The sequence below is a fragment of the Aulonocara sp. 'chitande type north' Nkhata Bay genome, linkage group LG14 (assembly GCF_057382095.1).
Source record: "Aulonocara sp. 'chitande type north' Nkhata Bay isolate Kocher_YH1m ecotype deep benthic linkage group LG14, A_spYH_male_GT1.1, whole genome shotgun sequence".
Lineage (NCBI taxonomy): Eukaryota > Metazoa > Chordata > Actinopteri > Cichliformes > Cichlidae > Aulonocara > Aulonocara sp. 'chitande type north' Nkhata Bay.
In genome coordinates this window covers 16,309,735-16,334,233 of record NC_141357.1, presented here as the reverse complement: position 1 = coordinate 16,334,233, position 24,499 = coordinate 16,309,735, and the positions used below count along the sequence as shown (strand labels likewise).

The window sequence follows — 24,499 nt, the reverse complement described above, 5'->3', positions numbered from 1 at the left end:
GTCTTCGATATTTAATCTTGACACCTTATGAAGTTTATACATTTTTAAAGTGCTTTATTATTGACTGGCTTTAACTGTTTAATTATTACATGATTAGTTTTCGTAGGAATATTAGAAACAGCAGTAGTAATGTTATTCAGTCTCTTTCTGCAAACATGATGTGCACTGTCTTTACCATAGCAGGCATATAAACTACCAGTCTCTGTTTGTTTCTCACCTCATAGATCCCAACTGAGAAAGCCATATGTGCACAACAACCATGCTAGTATTTTTAATGGTGTGGGCTATGAGAAAGCACAGATGGTTATTTTCACTATTCACTCTGCTATCTTGTCAGTAGCAGTCTCGCTCACAACTCATCAAATACAGCACATGGTAAGGATGCCATGGCATCACATTTTAAAGCACTTGTTTCTGCTTAAGCCTAATTAAACCTTGAGCCTTGAGATTGTAACTGAGCATTTTTTGTTTATGCCATTGTCACACCTTCTGTCGCATTGTCACGTCACAGAATGGGAAACCTTTCCAATCTCCAGCAGGCTTATCACTGTGATACCCAAGAAAAGTTTGCCTTCTAATGTTAGAAAGTCTACGAATAAAATTCGGCAAAAGTTGGGACCATGCGCAAAAAGTAAAGAAAGCGCAGTGAGTTGCAAATTTCATAAACCATTATTTTATTCGAAATAGAACAAAAGGAAAGGACAGCATTCCTCCACCAAAAGTCCAGAAACTGGTCTCCTCAGTTACAAACTGTTAAAAGAGGAGGGGATGCTTATCGACTGGTAAAAATAGCCTTGTCCCAACTTTTTCGAGATGTGTTGCTGCCATCAAATTTAGTCTGAGCTAATATTTTCTTAAACTAATATGGTTTTTCAGTTCATGTATTTCATATGTTTGTTTGTTTTTGTTTTTTTATCTTCCACTCTGAATAAAATTAGTAAAATAAGTAAAATTCTATAAAGTAAACTAGTAAGCAGTGTTGGGTGTAATGCGTTACTAAGTAACACGTTACTGTAATTAAATTACTTTTCCACTGAAAAAGTAGAGTAACTAATTACTGTTCATTTTTAGGTATTTTAATTACAGTTATTTACAATGTACTTGTGTTACATTGTAAAATAATTAAACTCGCTGAATATCATTATATAATTTCAATAATTTTTCTTCTAAACGTAGAAGTAAACTCTGCCGCTTTAACATCGTTGTAGTGCAGGTGCACGTCATTTCGCGCCAGTTTGCTGCATAGTTGTATTCTAAAGCGGAAGATGTCGGACTCGGCTGAAGCGAGTGGCTGTTTTATGAAATGGACATATTCCCATCTCTTCACTTTTCTGAAACAAGCAGACAAGAACATTACAGTAATATGTAAGCTATATCCTGGGGAGAAAAAACTATCGGCTGCTGTTAATAGCACGAGTAATTTACTGAAGCGCCTGACACGAGAGCATAGACAAACACTTCTGAGTGATCCTTGTTCATCATCCATGGATAACACCGCGGCAACTCCTGCTAAGCAGACAAAACCTGATTTTACTTCAGCAGCACAGAAAGCGTCTGAAGGTGAGCTTAAAAAATGATTGCAGGCTACATTGTGGAAGAGATGCTACCGCTGCTTACTGTAGAGTCTCCGTCTTTAAAAAATGTATTTATTATTTAAAGAGTTTAATTTCTATTGTTTGCCCACTCAAGGTTTATAGGGATTTTAAGAAGTATTTAGTTAAATTACTTATTTAGTAATTAAGTTACTTTTCTGACACAGTAATTTTAAATACAATATTGACTAACTAATTAGTAATTAATTACTTTTTTAAAGTAACTTACCCAACACTGCTAGTAAGCTAGCATTGTCCTTCCCATTTAAACAAATATACTTAAATGTGACAGCAAAAGATTCTGAGCATTTCTTAATATTTTGGTGATTTGGGCATGAGCATGTGTTGATACTTGTATCTCATTTTCTCACACAGTACTGGCAACTTGCTCTGTGTTGATTTCTAACATGCCCCCATTTCACTTTTTGTCGTGTTTTTTTTTTTTTTTTTTGCTTCACAGTTAGACATACAATAGTGACACGTGTGGTTTTGCTCTCATTCAAAAAAAACAAGACATCAAGGACCTGTCAGTAACGTTGCAGTTTCAAAATCACCTGCTGAAAGAATTGCCATCTTCAGAATTGTAAAGAAAGCTTCTCTGTTGAGTACATACCACATAAAACAGTTTGCAACCACTCAAATATCCTCTGTTTACAATGATAGTGATCCACAGAGGCCATCCATTACATGCGACTTTTTTTTTCCTTTCCTTTTTTTTGTGGACATTGGCAGAAGGTTTATAGTCTTGTATACATTTAACAAAGGCCTTGTGGTTTGACAGACTTAAGCTGGTGCATGGTGGTGGGTAGGTAGCGTATGTTGAGTAGAACAGTGTGCTGCCTGTCTCCTGTGATTGGTGTCCATGGTGTCTTCCTTTGTCTGTGTGGGTTCTTGTCCATTAAGCCCTGCCTCTTTTGATTATCTGCCTGTGTGGTTGTGTGTGCGTGTGTGACTGCTTAACTTGGCCATTATCATCCTCAGCCTTGCCTTTACCTTGCAGTCCTATCACTTCCCTTTAACCTGTAGGCATTAACTGTGTGGAGAGCACGGCACACTGGGGCACAAGACGGACTTCAGCCTGAAGCAACAGTGTCTTCCTGCAGCATCGCCAAAATGAGCACAAAGTGACGGCAAACAGCCTCCCAACCTCATACATCGGAATCGGCAATCAAGAGCTGACAGTGGTTGCCTTCCCTTTAGCATTAGCGGTAGCTAAAATAACAGCTCTCGGACAGTGGCATAGTAAATGTGTAGTTGGGTGTGTGTGTGTGTAACTTGGCCTCCCAGTCCCTAGGGAGAACCAGCAAAGGAGTTGTGTTACACTCCCTGACAGACCTTATACATGTTTCATCTGCTAGCCTCAGAACAGAAGCCCCCTTTGTTATCTAATCTAGCCCTCTTCTCTCCAGCCTGAGTTCACCGCCACAAGACTGCTCTTCTAAATCAGTCAGCTGGCCACTGAGCTACACAAACACCAACAGCTGAGGAGCAGCAAAAGGACTTGGTTAAGCCTTAGATATCTACTACCAGGATCTATATGCCAGTCTTATAATCCGTAGGCTAGCATGCAGAAAGGGCTTTAACATAAACAAGACCTGAAGGGGCTATGGGAGGTCTACCAAAGATTTTCAAGGATCTCAACTGTGCCTCACTTGTTCAGCCCTGAGCTTTTCTGCAATTCTTCAAGGCACAGAATTGCAAGATCTGTAATAATCTTAAGTAGTGTATCTTAAAAGAAGTGCTTTAGGGGAGTATTTAGAGAGCTAGGCAAAAATCATGACTGACACTCTTAGACCTCCTTCACTCCAGGTGAGTGTGCCAAAAGATGCTCCAGCATACTCCGATGGAGGAAACAATGCTGTGTCAGATGGCTCTGTGCGATCCAGCTCGTCAACACCAACCCTCCGTCGCAAACGCTTCAAAATGCGCCGCATGAAGAATGTGCCCAGTGAAAGGGAGATCGAAAGAGGGCGGCCGACCAACTGCCACCTTACAGCCAGATCCCGTTCCAGCTCCAAGGAGTACCTTCAGTTGCCTTCCATCGAAATCACACCATCAAGCGACGAAGATGCTCCTTCCTGGTCGAGGTGCTCCACACCAAGTGCATCTCCTCGCCGTAAGCGTTTCCTGTTGAGGAAGTGGCTGAAGGTCAGAGAAAAGAAGGAGCAAGGCAGTGAGAGCAGGTTTGTATGGGCCCTTTCTATTCACCTAAACCCCTCTTCTTCCCTAATACCTCCATGATGCTTCATAATTCCTGCTATCTGCACTAATGATGTATCTCCTACTTGAGAGTTCAGTTGTTGGCATGGTATTTTTCAATGACTGAACCTTTAGGTCTCTGTTTAGCTGAGTCTTATGTACTGATTGTGCTTGTCTTTCGTCCATATTTTGTTAGTTAATAAGTTAATAAATAAGTCAGATAGTTTATTTGTTAAGTGTTTTTCACAGGCAAACAGTCACAATAGGGCTGTATGCAGAAAGACTAAACTAAAAAAGAACATCAAGGGCCATAATAGCCATTAAAAAATACAAAATAAATTGCACAGATTGTTGCACCACATTAATGGAGTCACCAGAGTGTTGACCCCTGTCCACAGGTTACCCACATTAACAAGTTACATCTTCTTGCATGCAAGAGGCATACACAGTAAATGTTTTCAGTCATTTACTCATAGCTTAAAAGGTTGATCTGATTACACTATTGAAGACAGATCAAAAGGTTTAGATAATCAAAAGGTTTCCTCCTTTGAAAGTATGTGTGTGCAAAGTCTGGTATCTCAGATAAAATAATCAAGCGTGCAGCATGAGGAAAAGTCATAGTATTCTAAGTTGCAAATACAAATAATGTTGCAAATGCACTCAATTGTTCAGTCAGGCCTCTGAATGTTATTTGTAGCAGATAATCTAATTTTGCAAAGATAAACAAATGACTTAGCAAAAGAGACTAGTTAACTCGTTACTGATATCTAGAAAATACACTTTGGTGTCACAGAGGAAATAATGACAAAATTCTGATACTCTTTAAAAACAAATGATAATACTACTATTATACTACTACTACTAGTACTATAGTAATATTATAAACAACGTAACTAAGTATGTGTTTCTCTTAGGTATTGACGAAAAAATAAAGCCAATTAATTTTAATCTTGTCTGAGATGGTGCTATGCTTCAGGTAACATTGTGCCATATTTTTGTTGCTGCCACTCTCTGTCACTGTTCCTGTGTAGTGTGTGGCTGGTAGACTTTTCCTTTTTAATATCCATTTTTTAGACACAAACAATTGTTTTATCCAATTAATTTAACGTTATCTGTTAATGTTACAGACAAGCAGGGCTGATAATATTTGCTTCCACATTAATGTTACTGCTTTATTGTTCTCCATAGGCACTAGCTTAATAATAACAGATGGCTAATGTGGCTATAAGATAATTGCTAATAGTTAAACAGGAAACCTTAACATTTATGATTTATGGTAAGCGTTAAATGCCTTAGTGTTCCTGAAGTGGGAACAGTAATGACTTCATGGAATTCCTTATAAAGTGTTGTTCAGTGTTATAGATCAACTTCAGCTGCTGAACACCACCCAACATTGTTCTTTACTTTAAAATCCATCACAAACTAACCTGTTTATCCTGCACGAAACAGCAGTATTTTAATAATAACGGAGTCTGTTTTCCAGGACATTTCACAATATGAAAAAACATAGCTTCACATCATATACAGATCCAATACCTGATTTTAAAAAATTAGGACATTGTGCCAGATTTGCTCTGTGGGTGAGCAGGTGACCATATGCCACATGGCTGGAGTGCAGCAGGCTGGGTTTGAGTCTGACCCACGGCCCTTTGGATCATAACTTCCCCTTCTCCCTCTCTTCACTTTCCTGTCTGCCTTCATTCTTCCACTATCAAATAAAAGCAAAAAATGCACCTTTAATGCAGCTTTAAATTTCCAATTTATCAAATCCCACTGAGCAGTTCTTACTTTTTAGATATATACCTCTGTAGTTTCCCCTTCCATCTGTGAGTGCCATCATTGCTCTTCCTGAGAAACACAGCTTGCAGACACACTGTGTGACAAACTGCACACAAGCAATTTGCTTTTGCTGATATTTGTTGAGCAGTGGATACACAAATAAGATCTCTTGTAGTCATTCAGGTGTTATTGTTAAATAAAAATATCCCCAAAATGTGTTAAACCTAAAGTAACACCGCTGTTTTGAAAATTTAAAGAGTAGAAAATACAGATACTTGTATTAAAATGTAGAGAGCGAAAGTTAAGAGTTAAAGTAAGAAAAATAAATACTCAAGTAAAGTACAGATACCTGAAAATTCTAGCAAAGTACAGTAACAGTATTTGTACTTTGTTACGTCTCATCTCCTTCTCAAATTCCACAGAACTATATGCAATAGAATAATTTGGTAATGTGGTGACATTTAATAACCAAAAGGTCAAAGATTAACCTCTCACAATGGGTTCACCCGAAACCGCGGCTGATTGTGACCTACACCCGTTTTCACACCTTGGCTCGTGTAATTAGGTAGAGTATCATTATCAATAGGGGGTTAGTGATAGGGCTCCACCTGTCGCTCTGAAGCTTTCGGATGAGAGGTGAAACATCTTCAAGGAAACTTAAAGAAGTCTAGATGCTTTTCTTTCCAAGCTCCTTAGAGTACGATGACCTGGATGACTGAGAAGCTTCACAGACATATTTACTTTGGCATGTTAATGTTTTACTTTTTTTCACTGGTATTCACAGCTATAACTCAGAAAAAAAGAAGGCGAGATTGTGACTGTGTTTTAATGAGACACAGAACTGGTGGCATTTACCTTTAGTTATCAGTTAGACATCTTTATTGTCTTCACTGCTCATATAAGTCTGACCTGAATCTAAACTGTAACCTGTCTGGTTGGCCTAGGAATACAAATGCATTTTGGTTAGTCTAGTTGAAAAATAATATTTTCTCCTCCCAAACCATGACAAGCTAGAAGGAAAAGCTCTGATAATTTCTCTTCTCGTTGTTTTTTTTCTGTCTTTCTTGTTTTTTTTCGGGGGCCACTTATCACTGCTAACAGCAGACAGGAATAGATTCATTCTTCCCTCCATAAATGTGCTATCTTTCTCTGAATTGAAGGCACTCTCCAGAGGTGCATAACTGCCGCAGCATCCTTGAGTTTGAAATACGGTCATTATCGAGCAGTTCTTGAGAAAATCTCTACTTCTTCCTGAAGGTGTAATGTGAACTTTCGTAAGAAGTGTTCCTCAGCTTAATAATGTACTGTGGCATAAAGCTGACATGGCTTCTCAGTGTGCTGCCTGGTACAACTGAATCTATTATGTAAAAGAAAAAAAATACCATGGTTTAAAACTGTGTGAGAGTGACATAAATAATTCAGATGTTAATGTTTGTCGTTACTTAATTATTGCTGAAGCAGAGCAAGAAGTGCATAAACGTCCGAGACAGTTTGTTCTGTTTCACAGTGTTCTCTCGCAGAGTTGATATTTAATATAACATTCGCTGTATCGAAACCTTTGTTATGACTGAAAGCTGTTTTCCCACATTCTTCTACTGAGTGGTCTCGCATGACGTCACATGCGCATTGCTCTACAGCTGTCCGCCATGTTGGATGTGAATCAACCACATGGTTGTTAGATACAAATGTGTATATCACGGATGGTTGACAGCAGTTCCCAGTAGTTTCTGGCCGTTGCTGGGTGAAAAGGGTTGCAAAGAAGTGGATGCACCAAAAACCTCCCAGTGAGTTTAGTTGCTTTGGTTGCTAGCAGATTCCCGTGGTTGCCTGTAGTTTTTCATGTTTGTCTGCAAATACTCACTCACTACTACTAGTTGGTAAATGAACTGGTTCTTATATCAGTAGCTTTTCGACTCTACCTACCTTATTCATCACATGATAGAGGCATCTGAGAGAAATTACAAATGCCACAAAATATCTTTTACATAATTTTTCTTTCTCATCAGTAAACCCTCATGCCTTACAAGTGGGGGATCTTTCTTCCCGGAGAAAACATTCCCATGAGCATACAAATTTTTTCACTCATGACTCATGAGTGCTTTGTATTAATTTGCAGTGACCCTTTCCTGTAAAGTGGCTCCAAATCATGCCAGTAAAATGTCCCTAAAACTGTAAGTTCCTGGAACCTTCACTGTCGGAGTCGGTCATTCTGTTTTTTCCCTTAATTCATCATCAATCTGTAACATTCCCTGACTTTGACTCCATACTGTTAACATTCATATAAATATCTACTACAATATCTGATGGCTCACTACGAAAAACGTATGAATGAAATAAATTGTTATTGTGTTATTTTAGGCAGCTTTTGTTGGCATGCAGCTTGAACCACCACTGCGACCTCCAATTTCCAATGCAATTGGTTTTCCTCTTATTTTGGAGTCTTTTCATACAAACAAACAAATGGTAACTCTAGATTGTGGAACCTAAAAAAATAATAAATAAGCTGTCATTCATGAATACTGTAGTTAGTTGTTTGCTGTTCAGTTCATTTAAATTGGATATAGTTTATCCTCATGCTATTGCATTCTGGAGGTTCTAAAATTAAGATAAATTACCACCAGAAGTTAATTTAGATATGAAATATGAAGGGTATAACACACCGCATCATTCTTTCTTTTTAAAAGGCTTTTAGCTTAGTAGTTGTTTTTTGAGTGACATAGGCACGGCACAAAAGCAGCAGCCGAAGTAAAACCTATTAATCTTGTGCTTTTTAAAATGCCTACATTGGTTTTGTGACTTGAAGCCTGCTTTAATTTCCCAGTTAATATACAAACGTAGCAGAGCTTTTATATTTAACCACATCTTTGTAGATTTATAAAGGGATCTGGTGCTGTTACCTTGGTTACCTTGGTCTTCTCTTCTGAAAGGCTTTAGAAATATTATATCACATTATATTATATATAATAGCAGGTATTTAGAAACATTTTTTGAGATGTAAGGAGAAATTTTACATAAGCACTCTTATGTTTCATTTACATATAGGGTGTCGAAAATGTTACCTGTCAGTACTTGTTTTTAGTGTGTAAATGTCACATAAAATCAGCAGTAGAAATGTTGTGCCCCCAAAATGTGTACATAAGCTTTGTGATGTGAAACCTGCTTCTACTCCTCAGTTAATATACAACTCTGGCAGATCCTTTACAGATAGTCAGATGTGTTGCAGTGTGAAAGAACTCTGTTTTCTCCTCATGGAAACACTCAGAAGTATTTCACTAGGATGAAATTAAGACGTTTTACGCTTCCTGTAGTAAATCAGCTCTGCCATGATGCCTTTTACATTTCTAAAGAATTAACGGGTGTAGAATACAATTGATTTATTTGACTCTGACTGCAGTTTTAAAATTCTTTAAATAATTAATTCTTTGTTATACAACTTTAGCTCTTTCATCACTGACATGGAAGGCCAATCAGTTTTCCTCTCATCAAACTGCTTTAAATGTTTAAATCTTTAGTGATGAATGTGAAATCATGAAATCATTTAAGTGTTATTGATTTTAATCCTCTCTAAGTAAAGCCTCATTCTTTGTCCAGCCTGAGTGTTTTTACTTATCCCTTGTCGCAGTATTGACATGTTATCCTGTTTCATCTTAATCTTGTCATTCTGATGTTTTTCTCGTCTTGTGGTCTGACACATTCGGTGTGCACACTGTGTGTGCATGTGGACCTATGTGTATCTCTGCGTGTCTAAGATAGTGTTTCAAAGAACAGAGGGAGCTTACAGACACAGTGGAAGCTGCTGCTTGATAAGAGCAGAACAATTTCCAGAAAGTGGTAGAACATTTTTACCTGGTTTGACCCCTACTTGGTCTAAACATAAATATTTCAGCTACTCAACAGAAAAAAACTGAGGTTTGAAGAGATTTCCAGAACTCTGCTGTTCTTCAGGTAGTTTCATTGCAGTCGTAGAAACAATGTTGGTATTTTTGTGTCATTATGTGAACAATAGAAGTTTCTGAGTTAAAGAGCAGTGCTGATTACATGTCAAAACCAGGTGAATTCTTCTACTTTAAAGTGTAGAGTGGTTAGTTTGGTCAACCATGGTCAACATTTGTCGTAATGTCTGTAGTTTTACGCATAGAGGTTAAAATCGTCTTCAAAAGACATAAAATTTAACGTTTTAAGCAAGAGAAGATTTTTTTTCATGGTTTTAGAGTAGAAAAAGAAAAAAATCATCACGTAGTTTGTAAAACTTTGAGCAGCCTAAGTGGTCTGAGCTCTAATATAATGTTTGCAAAGTCTTTATTAGGGTTATGACTTCATAGGGAAGTCTGGGTGATGCACATTTCAAAGCTATACAAACCCTCTGACTTGGGGAACATCTAAATAACTGCATAGCATCTATAGTCACATGCTTGGATTGTGAACAGAGAAGTTTCATTGTTGAGAATCGTCCATCTTTATTTCCCCTGCTGCTTCCAGTGTGAAGGCACTGTGTGTCCATCTGGAGCACAGGGGAGCCGGTGACTTAACAAGGTCTGGAAATTTAAATAATTGCTTCTCATTAAGCAGCGGGAAGAAGATGGCAAAGTTTTGTCAGGTAGACAGTTCCACAATTCACAGTGACTTAAAATCATAGTTAACAAGAACACCGGAGGACAAGTTGACTTCTGGAAGGTAAAGATATACTTTGAGAGAGCACTCTTTGTACATGTCAAGCAGGATTGATAGAAAGGCAAATCCTCTCTAAGTGTTTGACTGCATTAGACTGGAATAGTAATGCACATTCTGGTCTGTGCAGTGACACCTACACAAATATGACCTGTCTGCTTACTGCCAAGTGAAATATTTGCAAATTAATTTAAAAAAAAAGGAAAGAAAAGCCTGGAGTCTTTGGAGTTAAGTCCTGGGCACTGATGAAATTAAAGTGAACTTTTTGGCCTGAATGAGCAACAGTGCTAGAAGCTGAAAAAGAGGAGGGTTTCAAAATTGGACAACGTAAGAGGTGCAAGCCAAGGTTTTGTCAGAGTTCCCAAGCTTAGCATCGGAAAAATAAAAGCTGAAGGAAGTCACAGAACTAGAAGCTTTATTCTGGAGGTGTAGGTTAAAATCCCCCCAGACAAGAACTGAAAGAATGTAGTGGCTATAAAAAGTGTTTATAAACTGATGGGCTGTTATTAACTACTAACCATCAAGCCGCATATTTGCAAAGTTCATTTTCCCTTTCGTTTTTTTTAAAACTGTTATTTACTAAATAAAGAAAGAAAATATGTATCCTGCGAACTGTAAACCAGTCACTGCTTAATATTTAAAGATGAGGAGATACAATATAAATTATAAACATGGATCATACGTGATCGAAGTTTGGATTATGTAGCTTTGTTGTCCTTGATTTCGTTGTACCTTTTAATATGTTGGTTTAAAAAGTAAGAAAGTATAATGAATAGTGTCGGGGTATTGTACTAATTGTGTACGAGCAATGAATAATTCAGTCTGGATTGACTCCATGTCTACATTCTGTTCTTGTCATTTAGAATGAGCATGCTCTGAAGGACAGAGATATATACACCAGAATAAACACATCTGATTAGAGTGCATACAGTATGTCTTAGCCTTGAGTGAACAGCTTGCAGTGGAGGAAGCAGGAGGGAAGATAGGAACCCGGCAAAATGATATGAAATTGCAAAAATGTATCTTTTGAGTGACATCTGCAGTCAGGAGTCAAGTTTTTGTACCAGAAAAGCAGCAGATGATCCGATAAAGCTAATTTTAGCTTGTTTATTGTTTTCGCTGGGGTTTTCTTTGTTACATTTTGTTACATGATAACAATTATTAACTACTTTTCATTTATATTAGTAGCCGTGCATACATGTGTATTATTAATAGTAAAAACTTAAACGTTCGAAAAGAACATTACAGATTACTAAAATAACTGATTAACTCGGACAAGTATTTTCAAAGTGCGTCAACAATTTCCCAAAATAATCTCAGGCTTCCAAAGTCTGCATTTTTCATACATTCCAGCATCTCCTCCAGGCTTGGACAGCTCATAGCTGCTTTAGGAAATAGGTCAAGGCATCCTGCAGACTTAAGAGTGTGAATTAATGAAGACCTTTTTTCCCAACAGACTGGCTTTATTCTTAAATGTCAAAGCGTGGATGAGAATAACTGCAGAATTTTAAAATGCTCGGGAAAAAACGCTCTCTATTACTAGTGTATTAGTCATATACTATATAAGACGTAACTGATAAATAAACTGCAGCTTGTGCATTATTTGTGGTGTAGCAGAAACAATCCTAAATCTCTTCAAAAGATCTCTGGCTCCTAAGCTGTTCAAGCCCCATTTTTGTGAATGAATATTTTCTCTCTCTATATATATATTTAAACATCTGTAACCCCCCCCCCCCCCCCCCCCCAAAAAAAAACAAAAAACTGCAGAACTCTTTTTTTTTTTCTTTGCATAGCCCATGTCATATATCGCCCTCTAGTGTTACCATGGGATATGTGCATGCAAAAACTGTAGCTGACACATACTTTACATGCTGACAGTGTGAGAGTTGAAACTAATAGATGAAATTTATTTTTATATAAGTTCACGCATAGAGTTTATTTGTATGTATGTTTGCTTTTGTTGTGTTTTTCTTTTTTTTTCTTTTTTCTTTTAGGGAGAAATAGGCCAAAAATAAATACATTTTAGATGCAACGTCTGTATCTTTTCATTTTTGCTGGAACTGTGTGACACTGACTGTCACCCTCATTTTCTTGCAGCAGCCAGCAAAGCAGCCAGCAAAGCAGCCTGCAGAGTAGCCATGAAGACGAAAGCAATCGCTTCTTGACTCCATTGATCCGAGAGGAGAGGTGAGCAAGTGTGTAACTGCTGCACACATTTGCCTTTGCATGAGACACTTTTTATGTGGTAGAGCAAGAGGACTTTTAACATGTGTTAGCAAACCAAGTTGAAGCTGGGATTTGAAGGTCAAACCCAGGAAGTTATGTGCTACACTGCAAGGGTCACTCTGTAAGAATTTAATTTATTATTAGAGGAATTATGATGCTGTGAGCATCAGTGAGGGCACATACACTGTGTTTTGTGTGTCTATCTGATACAGTCATTCAAAGTGAAAGAACAATGAAGTCAGTGTTTTTGGTCATTTCATATGCAGTCTCTGGTTATTGCATATATTCTCCAGTAGAGGGCAGTCCAAGGTCTATTTTTTTTGCCAGTAGTGACGGTGAGGCAAAAAGATTGGTTGTGGCTTTACATTTAGATATTTCATCAGTTTCATAAAAATGCTAATTGAAGCCTCATTCAAAAAAACATTATTTTTTTCTTCGAGGGGCCTTGTTCTGTGAAAATAGATTCAAATGAAGCTTTTGAACCATCCATAAATGCCACGCTCTGATTTTCCTTCTGATGTGACATTCATGAGAACTACAAACTGACAGAGAAGGTTCTTTTACTGGTGCCTACGCCGCAGTCATCTGAAAGCGGTGATATGTAACTTCTCCCACAGCAATTAGAGGCTCTGCGTCCCAGAGCTCAGCTTGAGTTGAGAGATTAGCTCTTTGTCACTCTTTGGTGCAGTTGTCACAGCATCACTACTGAGAAGTAAAATCAGTAACTGAATCTGGTGCTTAGGCGTGTGCATGTCTTTATTTGTCATACGTGTGTCGGCCTGTGATGTGATATCCAGTTTTTATGGCAATTTTTACAATCAGATAGTAAAGCTGTAGAGAAGCCTTGATAATACATGTGGTAGTTTTCAGGCTGAGTAAAGGAAACAAAAGCAGAGTCTCTAGTGTGGTCTCTGTCCCTGCACAGCAAACCCATATGGAAAAGATATATATAAATCTTATAAAGTTTGTATCTGTCTTGTGTGAAACTTGTATGAAAAGCATACAAGAGTGAAAACACATATAATATCCTTTGAAAAATTATATAATGAAACTTGTATGTTTTGGATACTTACTAAAACAATATATGAAAGTAATGAGAAAGTGGCCACTTTCATGAGTAAATCATGTAAGTTTTTACTATTTCTTTTCCATATGGGAACTTTAGCTGTTCATCTGCTATAAATATTAAAATAATAATTTTTAAAAAGATGAGGATAAGGAACTTTGTTAGATCGCTGCAAAAATTAAACAGATTTTTGCATAAGAAAACCTGCACACCAAATTTATAAGTCTTTCAATCCAAGGGTGGTGCTTAAAATCACACCAGATAATGACAACCTGCAGGTAAAAAAACACAAGACTGTGTCAATAATTATTCTTCTAAACTGGCTAATTTCATGCTCATAATGTTATGTGGTGTGCCAAAAACAGAGTAGAATCTGGTTAAAATAAATAGTTTGTTGCTTTAGAGCAAATAAACTGCTGCTCATATTGTTCACGTGCAGAGCTAAGATTCAGTCAAGCATGATGCAAAAGTAGGACATCCTGAAGAGAAAATTTGCAAGAATCCCCTCCGTCTAGCCTCTGAATAACCACCCACTTAGTTGTCTTTGCTTTTAGCTCAGTCTACCAGAGCTGTGCACTACACCTCCACTGTTTCTCTCTGTCCTGCTCTCCCTCCCGCGCACTCTCCTCGCTCAGTGTCTCCTCTTACTCAAATCAGGAACAGCACCTGTGAAACCTATGGGATTTTTTGCCGCTCTTTTCTTTGCTGCACTGGTGATAGCTAGTGAGGTTTGTCTGCAGCAGCTGCAGGGAGAGCAGCGTTCTGTAGCCGGCTTTAGAGGGCACGGAATGTCATGTCTCCTCTGCAGGTAAAAACAGCTGGATTTCTGCCCGGCGGCTGCCTTCTCGCAAACTTCGCCCGTGTCGTCATCTCCATGCCAGTCACGCTTGTGTTTTTTGCTCTCTCTGCGTTTGTCTGTCTGCCTGGTGTGCTGCAGTTTTTGCTCGGTGTATGATGTGCGCAGCTGCATTTTCTGGTGAAGTGGCAGCAGGCTAACACAGTATGTGAACGTTTAGCTGCCTCAGCCAGATTATCAGGGCATCTGTGGAGGTTTTTGGGAAGGACGTGAAGACAAGTTTGCTCATTCCCTGTCATTGTCATGTTTTTGGTTTCGTTGCCTCTGACGCTTCTGCTCAACTCCTCCACTTTAACTGCAGATAGTGTTATGTAATATCACAATGTGACTTTGCTAAGTGAGTGTAATATGACTCATCGGTGAAGATGATGCAGCACATGATTGTGAGTTGTGAATGAAAATTTGTGCATTGTGAGACATGCCGGATCAATTTGCAGAATAGAGAATACGTTTATGTAATTACAGTGAAATTGCCAGGCTGTCATGTGACACTTAGCTTTAAAGCCCCTCCCTTCTCAGAAGGTTTAAGTAATATATCCGCAGCTATATTTCCACCACCATATGAAGCACTACAATGCAGCAAGCAGACAGAGATGGACTTTATTTAATCATACACTGGGGAAGCTCACCCCCTCCAGATATCTATAACTAGATTATAAATGCTCAAATATTGAATTAATATACACTGTGTGTTTTCATTCTTACATAATGATATCAACCTTTCTGCAAACAGTTGCAGTCTGATTTGGACTGACTGCAGTCACCCTCTGATTGTTGAAGGTTTGTAAATAATTGTACTTAATTTGTAAATGCAGACAGATTGCCAACATGCTGCCATCAGTCTGAATGAGTCTTTGTCAACTTAACGGGACAACTTGGTTTCAAGCAGGTTGTATTCTGGTTTTATTACTGTAGAACAGGAAGGCTCCTCAGTGTCTGGTGATTCCTGCTTCTAATTCCTTTCTTGTTTGGGTGGTTATTTGAGCTACTGTTGCTTTCCTGATAGTTCAAAGTAGTCCGACCAATCGTTTTTCCGGGGAAATCCCAGTAGGGACGCAGTTTCTGAAATACTGAGACCACTCTGTTTGGCATCAATCACCGTGCCACACTCAAAGTTTCTTCCCATCCTGATGCTCAGTTTGAACGTTGGCACGTCATCTGACCAGTGCCTACATCCCTAAATATAATTGCTTCCAAGTGATTGGCTGATTAGACCATTCTGTTAACAAGCAGTTGTGGACATGCGCCTCACCTCATGCGTCTCAGGTAAATTATAGTTAGTGAGTTTGTAAAACTATATGAATATATAATGAATGTAATAGATTCTTTACATGAGTTGTTCTAAAGTGAGGAGTTATAGTTATTTAGAAGAAAAAGAAAGTGTTTTTTTGATGTCACAACCACATAATATGATGCAGAGTGTTTCAGCTGTTAGATAAAAGCCGTGTCTGCAGTACGCTATGACTGAATGTGCTTTTTCCCCCGTGCAGGTCTGACAGTGCAGCGGACAAAATCAGGTGAGTCTACTTCCTCATCGTCCCCGTAGAGGTGGTGGCATGCATCGTATGCTGGTGAGCTTATCCACCGTGACCAGCCTTACTGTCACCCCATCTGCCCTGGCCCCACCCACCCCTCATGTGACACAGATTCACGCCTTTGTCCACCAACCAAGGTGTCTGAATACGCTTTACATTTGGAGAGGCCAGCAGTGAATACAGTTGCAAGCCATGGAATGCCATTGTTATCTTTTATTGGACAAACAACATTAGACACAAACAGGGCTTTGTAGGTTGGGCACTGTTGTGGAGATTGTAGTCCTTTAGCTACCCAGCCGGTGGCAGGTCAGCACTGTGCACTCACACTGTGGGCACAGACACTTTGCTCTTTGGGGTGTGAAGGCTGTGCAAGAGAGACTGTGCTGGACCTGAAGCAAAAAGGTCCAAGGCGTACACTGGAAAGGTGAGTGTGATTGGCTACAAGCAAGTCTTTGACCGGCAGCATGACGGGAAATTATATAAGTTGCTGTTTCTACGTTTCTGACTTTAGGACTGCTCTCCAATGTTGAGTCAGAGTGTAGTCAACCCAGTAATAGATATACTGTACTAACTTTCAGACATGGTGTTGAGCATGTTTTATTTTATGTAGAAAGTGATACTGGCAGTTTGTTATGAGGCCATAACCATGTAAGCGCTTTGCTTTTTGATGTGTGCCTGTGTTTGATGCTCGCAGCGATCATTCAGGAGAAATGATGTTTGTGCAGCACATTTTCTGAGCTGAATGAACACTGTTATTATTCTGTGTTTGTGTGTGTGCAATCTGGTATGCGTGTGTCTGCTTTGGTATGCTTTGAGTGGTCAGTCATGCGAGTTTGGTGACAAGTAGGCCAGTCCAGGTTTAAACCACTAGGAGTCTCTGTACTCCGGCATTTAGTGCAATGCCTTTCAAGCCAGGAGCCGTGCCTTTTGTGGGAAAATTGATGGTAATTAGATGTTGATTTTCCTTTTCTTCCTAGTTAATGCTTGTTGAATTTGTGAGGACAAGGGACTCTGAGAATGTCTGAAATTTGTTTTGGATACACAGGTGGCTCAGCTGCATGTTGTATACGGTGGGCAAACCTTCTGAATGACAGTGGGTGTATTTTGTAATAGTGAGTGTTAACTATTAGTCCAAGAGATGCTGCTTTTGTTGCATTTTGTTTGATTGCCATCTTCACTTAAACACCTCTGCATTTTTAGAATGATTCATGCATTCTGCTTCGGGTAGGATGGCAGAACAACAGAGGTGGATAACTGCCTATTGAGAGGAAAACACAGAACTGAATGGTTATGAGTGCATATGATAGAATATAATTAAACAATAGCAGTAAAATTTTTAATGATTAGTGAGATTAGTTGTTAAAAAACAAGATGTACTAACACCAGTCATACATTTAAAAAAAATAAGGGAGGAGGGGGAATTAAAAAAATGCTGATCGTACTATAACAGTGCAATGTTTTGATGAGAAGTCTTAAGTCCTTGCATTTTTATTAATGTTGCTGAAGCTGACGTCCCTCCGCAAAATGTGTTTCCCCACACAGCAGAAACTACTCTGAGCAAAGAGCTCAAGGTGTTGACCCAGTCGCCAAACTCCCTAAATCCAATCAAGCATGTGTGGGGTTAGGGATGGGTACCGGTTCTGACATAAACGGTAGTAACCAGACCGAAAAGCAGCGCACATTTCGGTGTTTTATTTCGGTGCTTTTTTTCCCCTGAGATGTCATGCACTTTGGATTCCAGCCAATCATTTTACCTTTGCGAGCGTAGTAGGCGGGCTCAGGTACGTACGTTCTTTTAGAGCAGAGCTACAGATTAAAAATGCCCAAGGCGAAGCGGTCAAAGTCTGGCTGTACTTGATAGCAAAAGATGCAAACTCAGCAGCCTGCAACAAGTGCTTTAAGGTGATACTGTGCAAAGGAGGTAACTCCTCGAATCTGATGAAACACCTGGCAACGTATAGCACTTTGTTAAAAGCCAAGAAATGCGGCGTATTCGATAGCTTGCTGCGAGACCTCACACCGTGTGTGCACATCTACTGTGGGTGGGTTGCCTGTTATCGGTCGCAACATCCCCCAAAAACCCGAAGAGTAGAGTCCTGGCCCCTAGCCCTGCCAGTGTAGCAGAAATGATGACGGATGATGATGGCAGCAGCAGCCGTTCTTCTCTGTGTGAGTAGCTTAATGTTGTTCGTGTGTAATTTACGTTGAGTAGGCTAACCACATTATTAAATTAATGCATGTAAGGTGAACTAGCAAACACCGTCATAGTTACATGTCTTCTTGTTTGATGGCAGATACTCCCTTCACCCTGGCCAAAAAGGCTAAAATGACCAAAGAAAAAGTGGAAAACAGCCAAACATGAGAGGTTTTTGGACAAAGTTTGTTTTTCATTGATTAAGCACTGCTTCCAGCCAAGAGTGATGCCATAAATCCCCTATAGCTGCAGAAAAGGCTAACATTGTTATCTTTTTACAAAAAAACAGCTGAACATGAGAGGTTTTTGGACAAAGTTTGTGTTCTCCATTCTTTAAGCACCGGTTTAAGCACCGTTTAAGCACCGGCACCGTTTCAAAAGTACCGGTTTGGTACTGGTATCGGATAAAACCTAAACGATACCCATCCCTATGTGGGGTACAGTGTGAAAAGACCAATCCGTGAGGCCCATCCCACAGCCAACAGGACCTAAATCTATCTCCGTAGACCTTGTAACAGGGCTTCCAGTATTTCCTAAGTAGTGAGACAGACTGCTTAAGATCAATACTTATTTATAGGAGCACCGGTAAATAATGCATGCAAAAAGCCCTTTGGTTAGGTAAAATGTAATGCAAGTGTAATTAGAAACCTTTCAGTTTTGATGAGGAGAAAGAAGCTCTGATGCATTCTTTGCATGGAAAATTTAATGGGGTTACTCAGCAATTATCTACATATACATTTTCCAGGAAATTCGGAAAAATGGTTCGGAATGTTGCATTGTTTTTCAAGTGAGAAAGAAATACAAAAGCCTAATAATGAGCACAACCTATAATTATTATAAATGTGATAATGTCTGCATTATCCTGTGTTAAAGCACGTTGCCATACATGCTGGCTAGGTTTATGCTACATACATTAACATTATTAGCATTGTTTGAGTTCTGCCCAGCTCATTGGATAATAACTAATCTAATAATCACAGGCACCAGCCATATAAATGAAAACATTTGCCTCTGAATGACTGACTGACTTTAGTTGTGTTTCTTTGTTGTGTGGTTGTTGTTGTTTTTATGCTGCAGCCAACTACCAATCAAAACGTGGTCCATAAAGAGGCTCCTCATCAACTAAGATTTGGTTGGCTAATAATGGACACCCCTTACATTAGCTGTGATATTTATGCTTCTGAGATTCTTCCAAACAGTCCTGCCTTATCCTCTCTGCCTTTGCTCTAATGCCTGCATTGCTTTTCTGCTTTCTCAAATGCTGGATTATCGATCAATGTCTGTGGTTAGAGACATTAGCTTCCAGTGATGGAGGTCAGCATAATCTGATCTTGCCCTTTACTTTGTGAGACAGGCCCAGAAAAGCAAAGATTCAACATATTTGAAAACACACTAGTCTGGCTGTGGGTGACTTTCACTATACAGGCAAGAATTCACGTAACATATGATGAGATTTTTAATTTAAAAACAATAAATACATAAATAAAAATGAGCTAAAACTATGGATGCAATTTTTACCAGGTATTTCATGACCATTAAATTTTTTATTGACCAAAAAATATATATTTGTTTATAACATACAGTGTTGAACCACCTACAGCTGATTCCTGCCTTACTCCACGTCTAGCTCAGGCTGTGACCTCAGAGGAGACTTTTTTTATTGTTTTTTAATTATTTATTTATTTATATAATAAATTTTCAGTGAGCACTTGCTAGAGCCATTACGTCTGGAAAGAGGAAATGAATGCATGACGCAGCTGCTGTTTCTTCTCCATATTCATTCAGTATCTGTGTGCATGCATTCACTGAAGCACTGATGTGGCGTCCTCACAAGCATACTGTGATGCGGTGGCTGAGGAACAGGAAAGCGTAACTGCAGCTTTTAGTGCAGACACGGAGACAGAGGGAAGCAGAACAGGATGGGGGGCTGATAAAGCAACGACAAGAGGAAAAGAGGTGAAGGACCACCCTCGTCGAGCATAACCGTTCGCAGGGAGCCTACCAAAGGGACCTACCCACACACACACACCATGACCAGGCAGCCAATCAGTGCGCTCACATCCTTGATCCATCCTCCCGCGTACAACTGCTCATCCATGGCTCTGCAAGCAGATGTGAGGTGATACAGTAGAAAGCGACTGTGAGAGCCACTTAGACTGAAAACACAAGCTCAGTGTGTGTTTTCTTTTTATTATTATTATTATTATTGTTATGTATAGGAAGGAAGGCAGTGATTTGACAATAGCTGGAATAATGAGCAGCTGGTTCAGTTTCTGTCAAGATATAAGCATTTAGTCAGCCTGGACATCCTGCGGCTTCCGAACAAGCATTTTAGCTTTACAAGTGTCTGTATCACTTTGGTTTGCTTGCATCGGAGACATTATGTCTCATTTGACTGACACTGGATGTGCTGCTTGAAAGATAAGGACGACGGGGATTTCGACATTTGGTGATGATGATGACAAAACATGTTGGATAAGTGACACTTTGACAACGGAACAAGGGAAGAGAGGCCATGAGAGCCAGGAGAGAGGCCAGGATGGTGTCTGCCTGTTCACCATGCACAAACATAAGGTCAGCTCTCATGTCTGTTACCGGTGTGCAGTTGCAGAATGTTTTCAGCCCTGGAGTTAAAGTGCAACAACCTCTATTCTTAATCCTAAACCGTAAAATAGTTTATAGCATTAGTATAAAGTATAAAATGTGTTAGCATAAAAAGGTGTTATGAAGTGTCAAACGGGCTGACTAACTGTATCTAGATGCATGTGTGTGTGTGTGTGTGTGTGTGTGTATATATATATATATATATATATATATATATATATATATATATATATATATATATATATATATATATATATATTAGAGATGGACCGATCCGATATTACGTATCGGTATCGGTCCGATACTGACCTAAATTACTGGATCGGATATCGGAGAAAAATAAAAAATGTAATCCGATCCATTAAATATCACGAAAGCACCTCACAAAACTTGCAACACACCGTAACTCACCTCAGAACGTTAGCAGTCGGAGCAGTATGCATCACGTGATAGAGCGGCTGTGGCATGCGGGACCTGTGGTCTGGATAGCATTTGGAGCTTCGCTAGCAACCCGGCATTTCATCTCCGACAAAGTTATCCCGAGAGAAGTAAAGCAAGTGTGTAAGTCCATCTCTGAATGTTTGTAAAGCATTCCTGCGTTAAGCTTAACAAGCGACTGCCTCTTCTTGCTGCTACTTCAATCATGAAACTGCTTAACGATCAGCTGATCGGCTTTTCTGTCGCAAGTCCGTGTCTCTAGTTTGCTTTTGGCCCACGTTGCACCAGAAAGAGGAAACCAGCGGCTGATCAACAGCAGCACGTTTAAGCTTGATCAGCTGCTGTTAGAATTTATTTAATATTACTTTCTACACCAGGATCTTTTTCTACGTAGCTGACGCTGGTAACTGTGCAGGGGCGGATCTAGCAAAGTTTAGCCAGGGGGGCCGATAGGGCATTAACAGGGAAAAGGGGGTACAAAGACATACTTTTCTTTCTTATTCTCATTTAAAATGTCGAGCTTTTAATAAATAATTATCTGACACCCAAAGTTTTAATTTGATGCAAAATGTATAGAAGTCCATTACTGTATATAGTAACTATTAAGTCTAATATATATACCCTAGTAAGCTATAGTACTTTTTCCTTTGGGAAGGTACCATCTGTGCAGTCTGCAATTTTGTTGAAGAAAGATGTTGAATCTATTTAATATTTCTTGAAAAATAATTGATTTCTGTGCATTTTTTTTTCACACTGCATCAAATTAAGGTTGATTACGTCGATTAAGCATCATGAGGTGGAGCGTGAGGGGTGGTTCCCTATTTTTTTATTTTTTTATTTTTGTTGTTGCTGGGAGTTGGAACCCTATTAGTTAGGTTGCTTAATATTTATGCTAAGTACTCTTTAAAATACCAGAATAGGGAGGATGGTGTAGGTTTAAGTTTATTAGATTGATCAGTATTGCTGTACTATGAAATATTTTTTTTTGCATACAGGTATAACAGAATAGCTTTAGTGTAGTTGTTGTTTTAAACTTGAGTATGAACTTATACAAAATGCAGCAAGATATTTAAAAAACAGTTTTGTTGATTAAAAAACACTATATCGGATTCATATCGGTATCGGCAGATATCCAAATTTATGATATCGGTATCGGTATCGGACATAAAAAAGTGGTATCGTGCCATCTCTAATATATATATATATATGCTGTACCCTTTTCTGTTTGACCTTTGCTGAAAAACTGTCCAAAGCAGGTTTTTAAATGTCAATTGCTTTAGCTTTTTTTGTTCTTCTAAGTTGCTTTATTATTTAAATATTTTTATGAATGTCTTGCAGCTGTACACTAATATAAGGTTATGCATTTTTAGACATCGTACATTACAAAACATTGTTATACATGTAGATTCATAAATATAAGTTTAGTTCATATGATTTCATAATGTGCTGCTGCAGGGACTACACTGTTTTCCATGTTTTTTGTAGGGTGGGGCTTGGGTTAAAATCACCATTAAACAACAACTTTTGGTCAGGTTTATCCTTTATATTTAATTGGGAGAAAGTGTCAGAGTGATTAATAAACACATTTCATTTTCCCTAACACTGATGAATGGCTACAGGGGTTTTGCAGAATAAATCACAATGTGCCTGTACAGTCGGCCTCTCACGCACACGCACAGCAGAGAGGATTTTCCAGCCGGCTTCTAAATCTCGGCTGTGATCTTTGCTGCCCAGATCCATTAAGGGCAATTTGGTTAGCTATACTTCGCCTGTCGACAGGGATGCAGGACAGTCCTAGGGCTGTTTTAGGTTACCACCCTGTGATAAATACTCCTGGCAGGTATTACTGCACTACCTTTACATAACTGTCCCTTAGCTACTAAATGAATCACCAATAGATAAACATTAAAGATCAAGTGAAGTGGAAAAAAGAGGTCTTTTTGAAGCATTATTTTGGATTCATTCATTGTTGCAGTTAAATATTTTCAGTCACATTTCATGTCACAGGATATGTATCAAAATGGTATTTTAAGAATATTCAAATTTTAAAAAGCAATTTGTTAAGAGTTAAATATTATGATATGAACTAAGCTGCAATTTGTTAATATGCTGGGATAGTTGAAAGCTTGCAATATGCACACTGTAAGTATTTAAGTGTCTCCACTAATATACATTCACAAATATCTTTTTTTTTTTTTTAATCACATTTCAGGAATTTTTATGAAAACTAAATTGCATACCAGTTGCACATGCATTTCGTTTTTCTTCCCTGTCATATACTTTGGCATGAACGTTTTTTTACTTATATATATGATATATAAATAAACATTGAATCACATTAACTTGTCGAAGATCAAAGTTCTACCAAAATTATAATTAATTTCAATTACATGTAGTTGTAAATTAAAACGCTAAAGCTTAATGAGGTACTGTTGTTCCTAACCACTCATACATTGGAAATAGAGTTAAAAATGTGTGGCTTTTCATATTTTCCTCCTAAAATGTGAGTTCTATGAGTTAATATGTTTGGATATCTCGGCCTTGGTTAGAGATACAGTTTGATGCACTGTATAGGAAAATTCAAATCTTTTAGCAATGACTGTAAGGCTCAAATATCATTTTTAGCTGCTGAAGATAGTGACATGCAAAACGGACCTAAAAAGAAATTCTAGAGCTCTTTTAAAGCTTCTTTAAAAACATCTCTAAACCTTTATAAGTAAGAGGGTTTTTTTCCCCTCCAACCTGTATTTTGAGCCAGTTGTCACACTGAAGGTGATTCATTAAGTCCTCCTGTCTAAAGACAATCTAACTGTCACTGGCAAACCCGCTTACTGCTTTCGTGAAAGGTCTTGTTTTCATGCTGGGTGGACATCTGCCTCACTGTAGAGTTACACAAGGAGATATGCCATGCACATATGCCGCCTAATGGCATGAAAACTAAGTATAGACCTGTCTTTGTCTTTCATGAATCACTTTCAAGACAGGTTTTTTATTGACCGCAATCCAGTTATGATTTCTTTAAGTCCACCTATACAGTCTTATTACTGAGGCATTGGTTTGCAGGAGAATTGGATCTATGGTTTATTATATCTCAATATAGTAAACTGGGGCACTCAAAGTATTGTATGTGGGTAAGGATAAGCAGACAGGCAGCACAGACTGCAGTCACCCCTGTACATCCAGGTTTGAGGTTTTCACATCAACTTACAGAACATAGTGTATCTGTTTGAGTGGGCCATGTGTTTGCATTCAGTGGGACCTTGATGCTGACTAATCACAGGGCCTCTTTTGACTCACTGTGTGATTCACTTATACTCATCAGCAAATCAGTCCCACTGATGA

The 24,499-nt window shown here is 38.7% G+C and overlaps 1 protein-coding gene across 5 annotated transcripts in view; it reads left to right on the top strand.

Moving 5' to 3' along the window:
• The window catches only part of gramd1bb (GRAM domain containing 1Bb), a 118,107-nt gene that overhangs the window by 40,047 nt on the left and 53,561 nt on the right, over window positions 1-24,499 (top strand). For 3 of the 5 annotated variants that reach the window (XM_086261229.1, XM_086261232.1, XM_086261231.1), the window contains exons 2-4: window positions 2,619-3,775; window positions 12,336-12,425; window positions 15,877-15,903. In XM_086261229.1, the coding sequence (XP_086117355.1) occupies window positions 3,369-3,775; window positions 12,336-12,425; window positions 15,877-15,903 (524 nt within the window). In that variant the 5' untranslated portion in view covers window positions 2,619-3,368. Of the gene's footprint in view, window positions 1-1,966; window positions 3,776-12,335; window positions 12,426-15,876; window positions 15,904-20,471; window positions 20,690-24,499 lie in introns of those variants that run through there. The other 2 variants (XM_086261230.1, XM_086261235.1) reach the window with 2 other exon arrangements.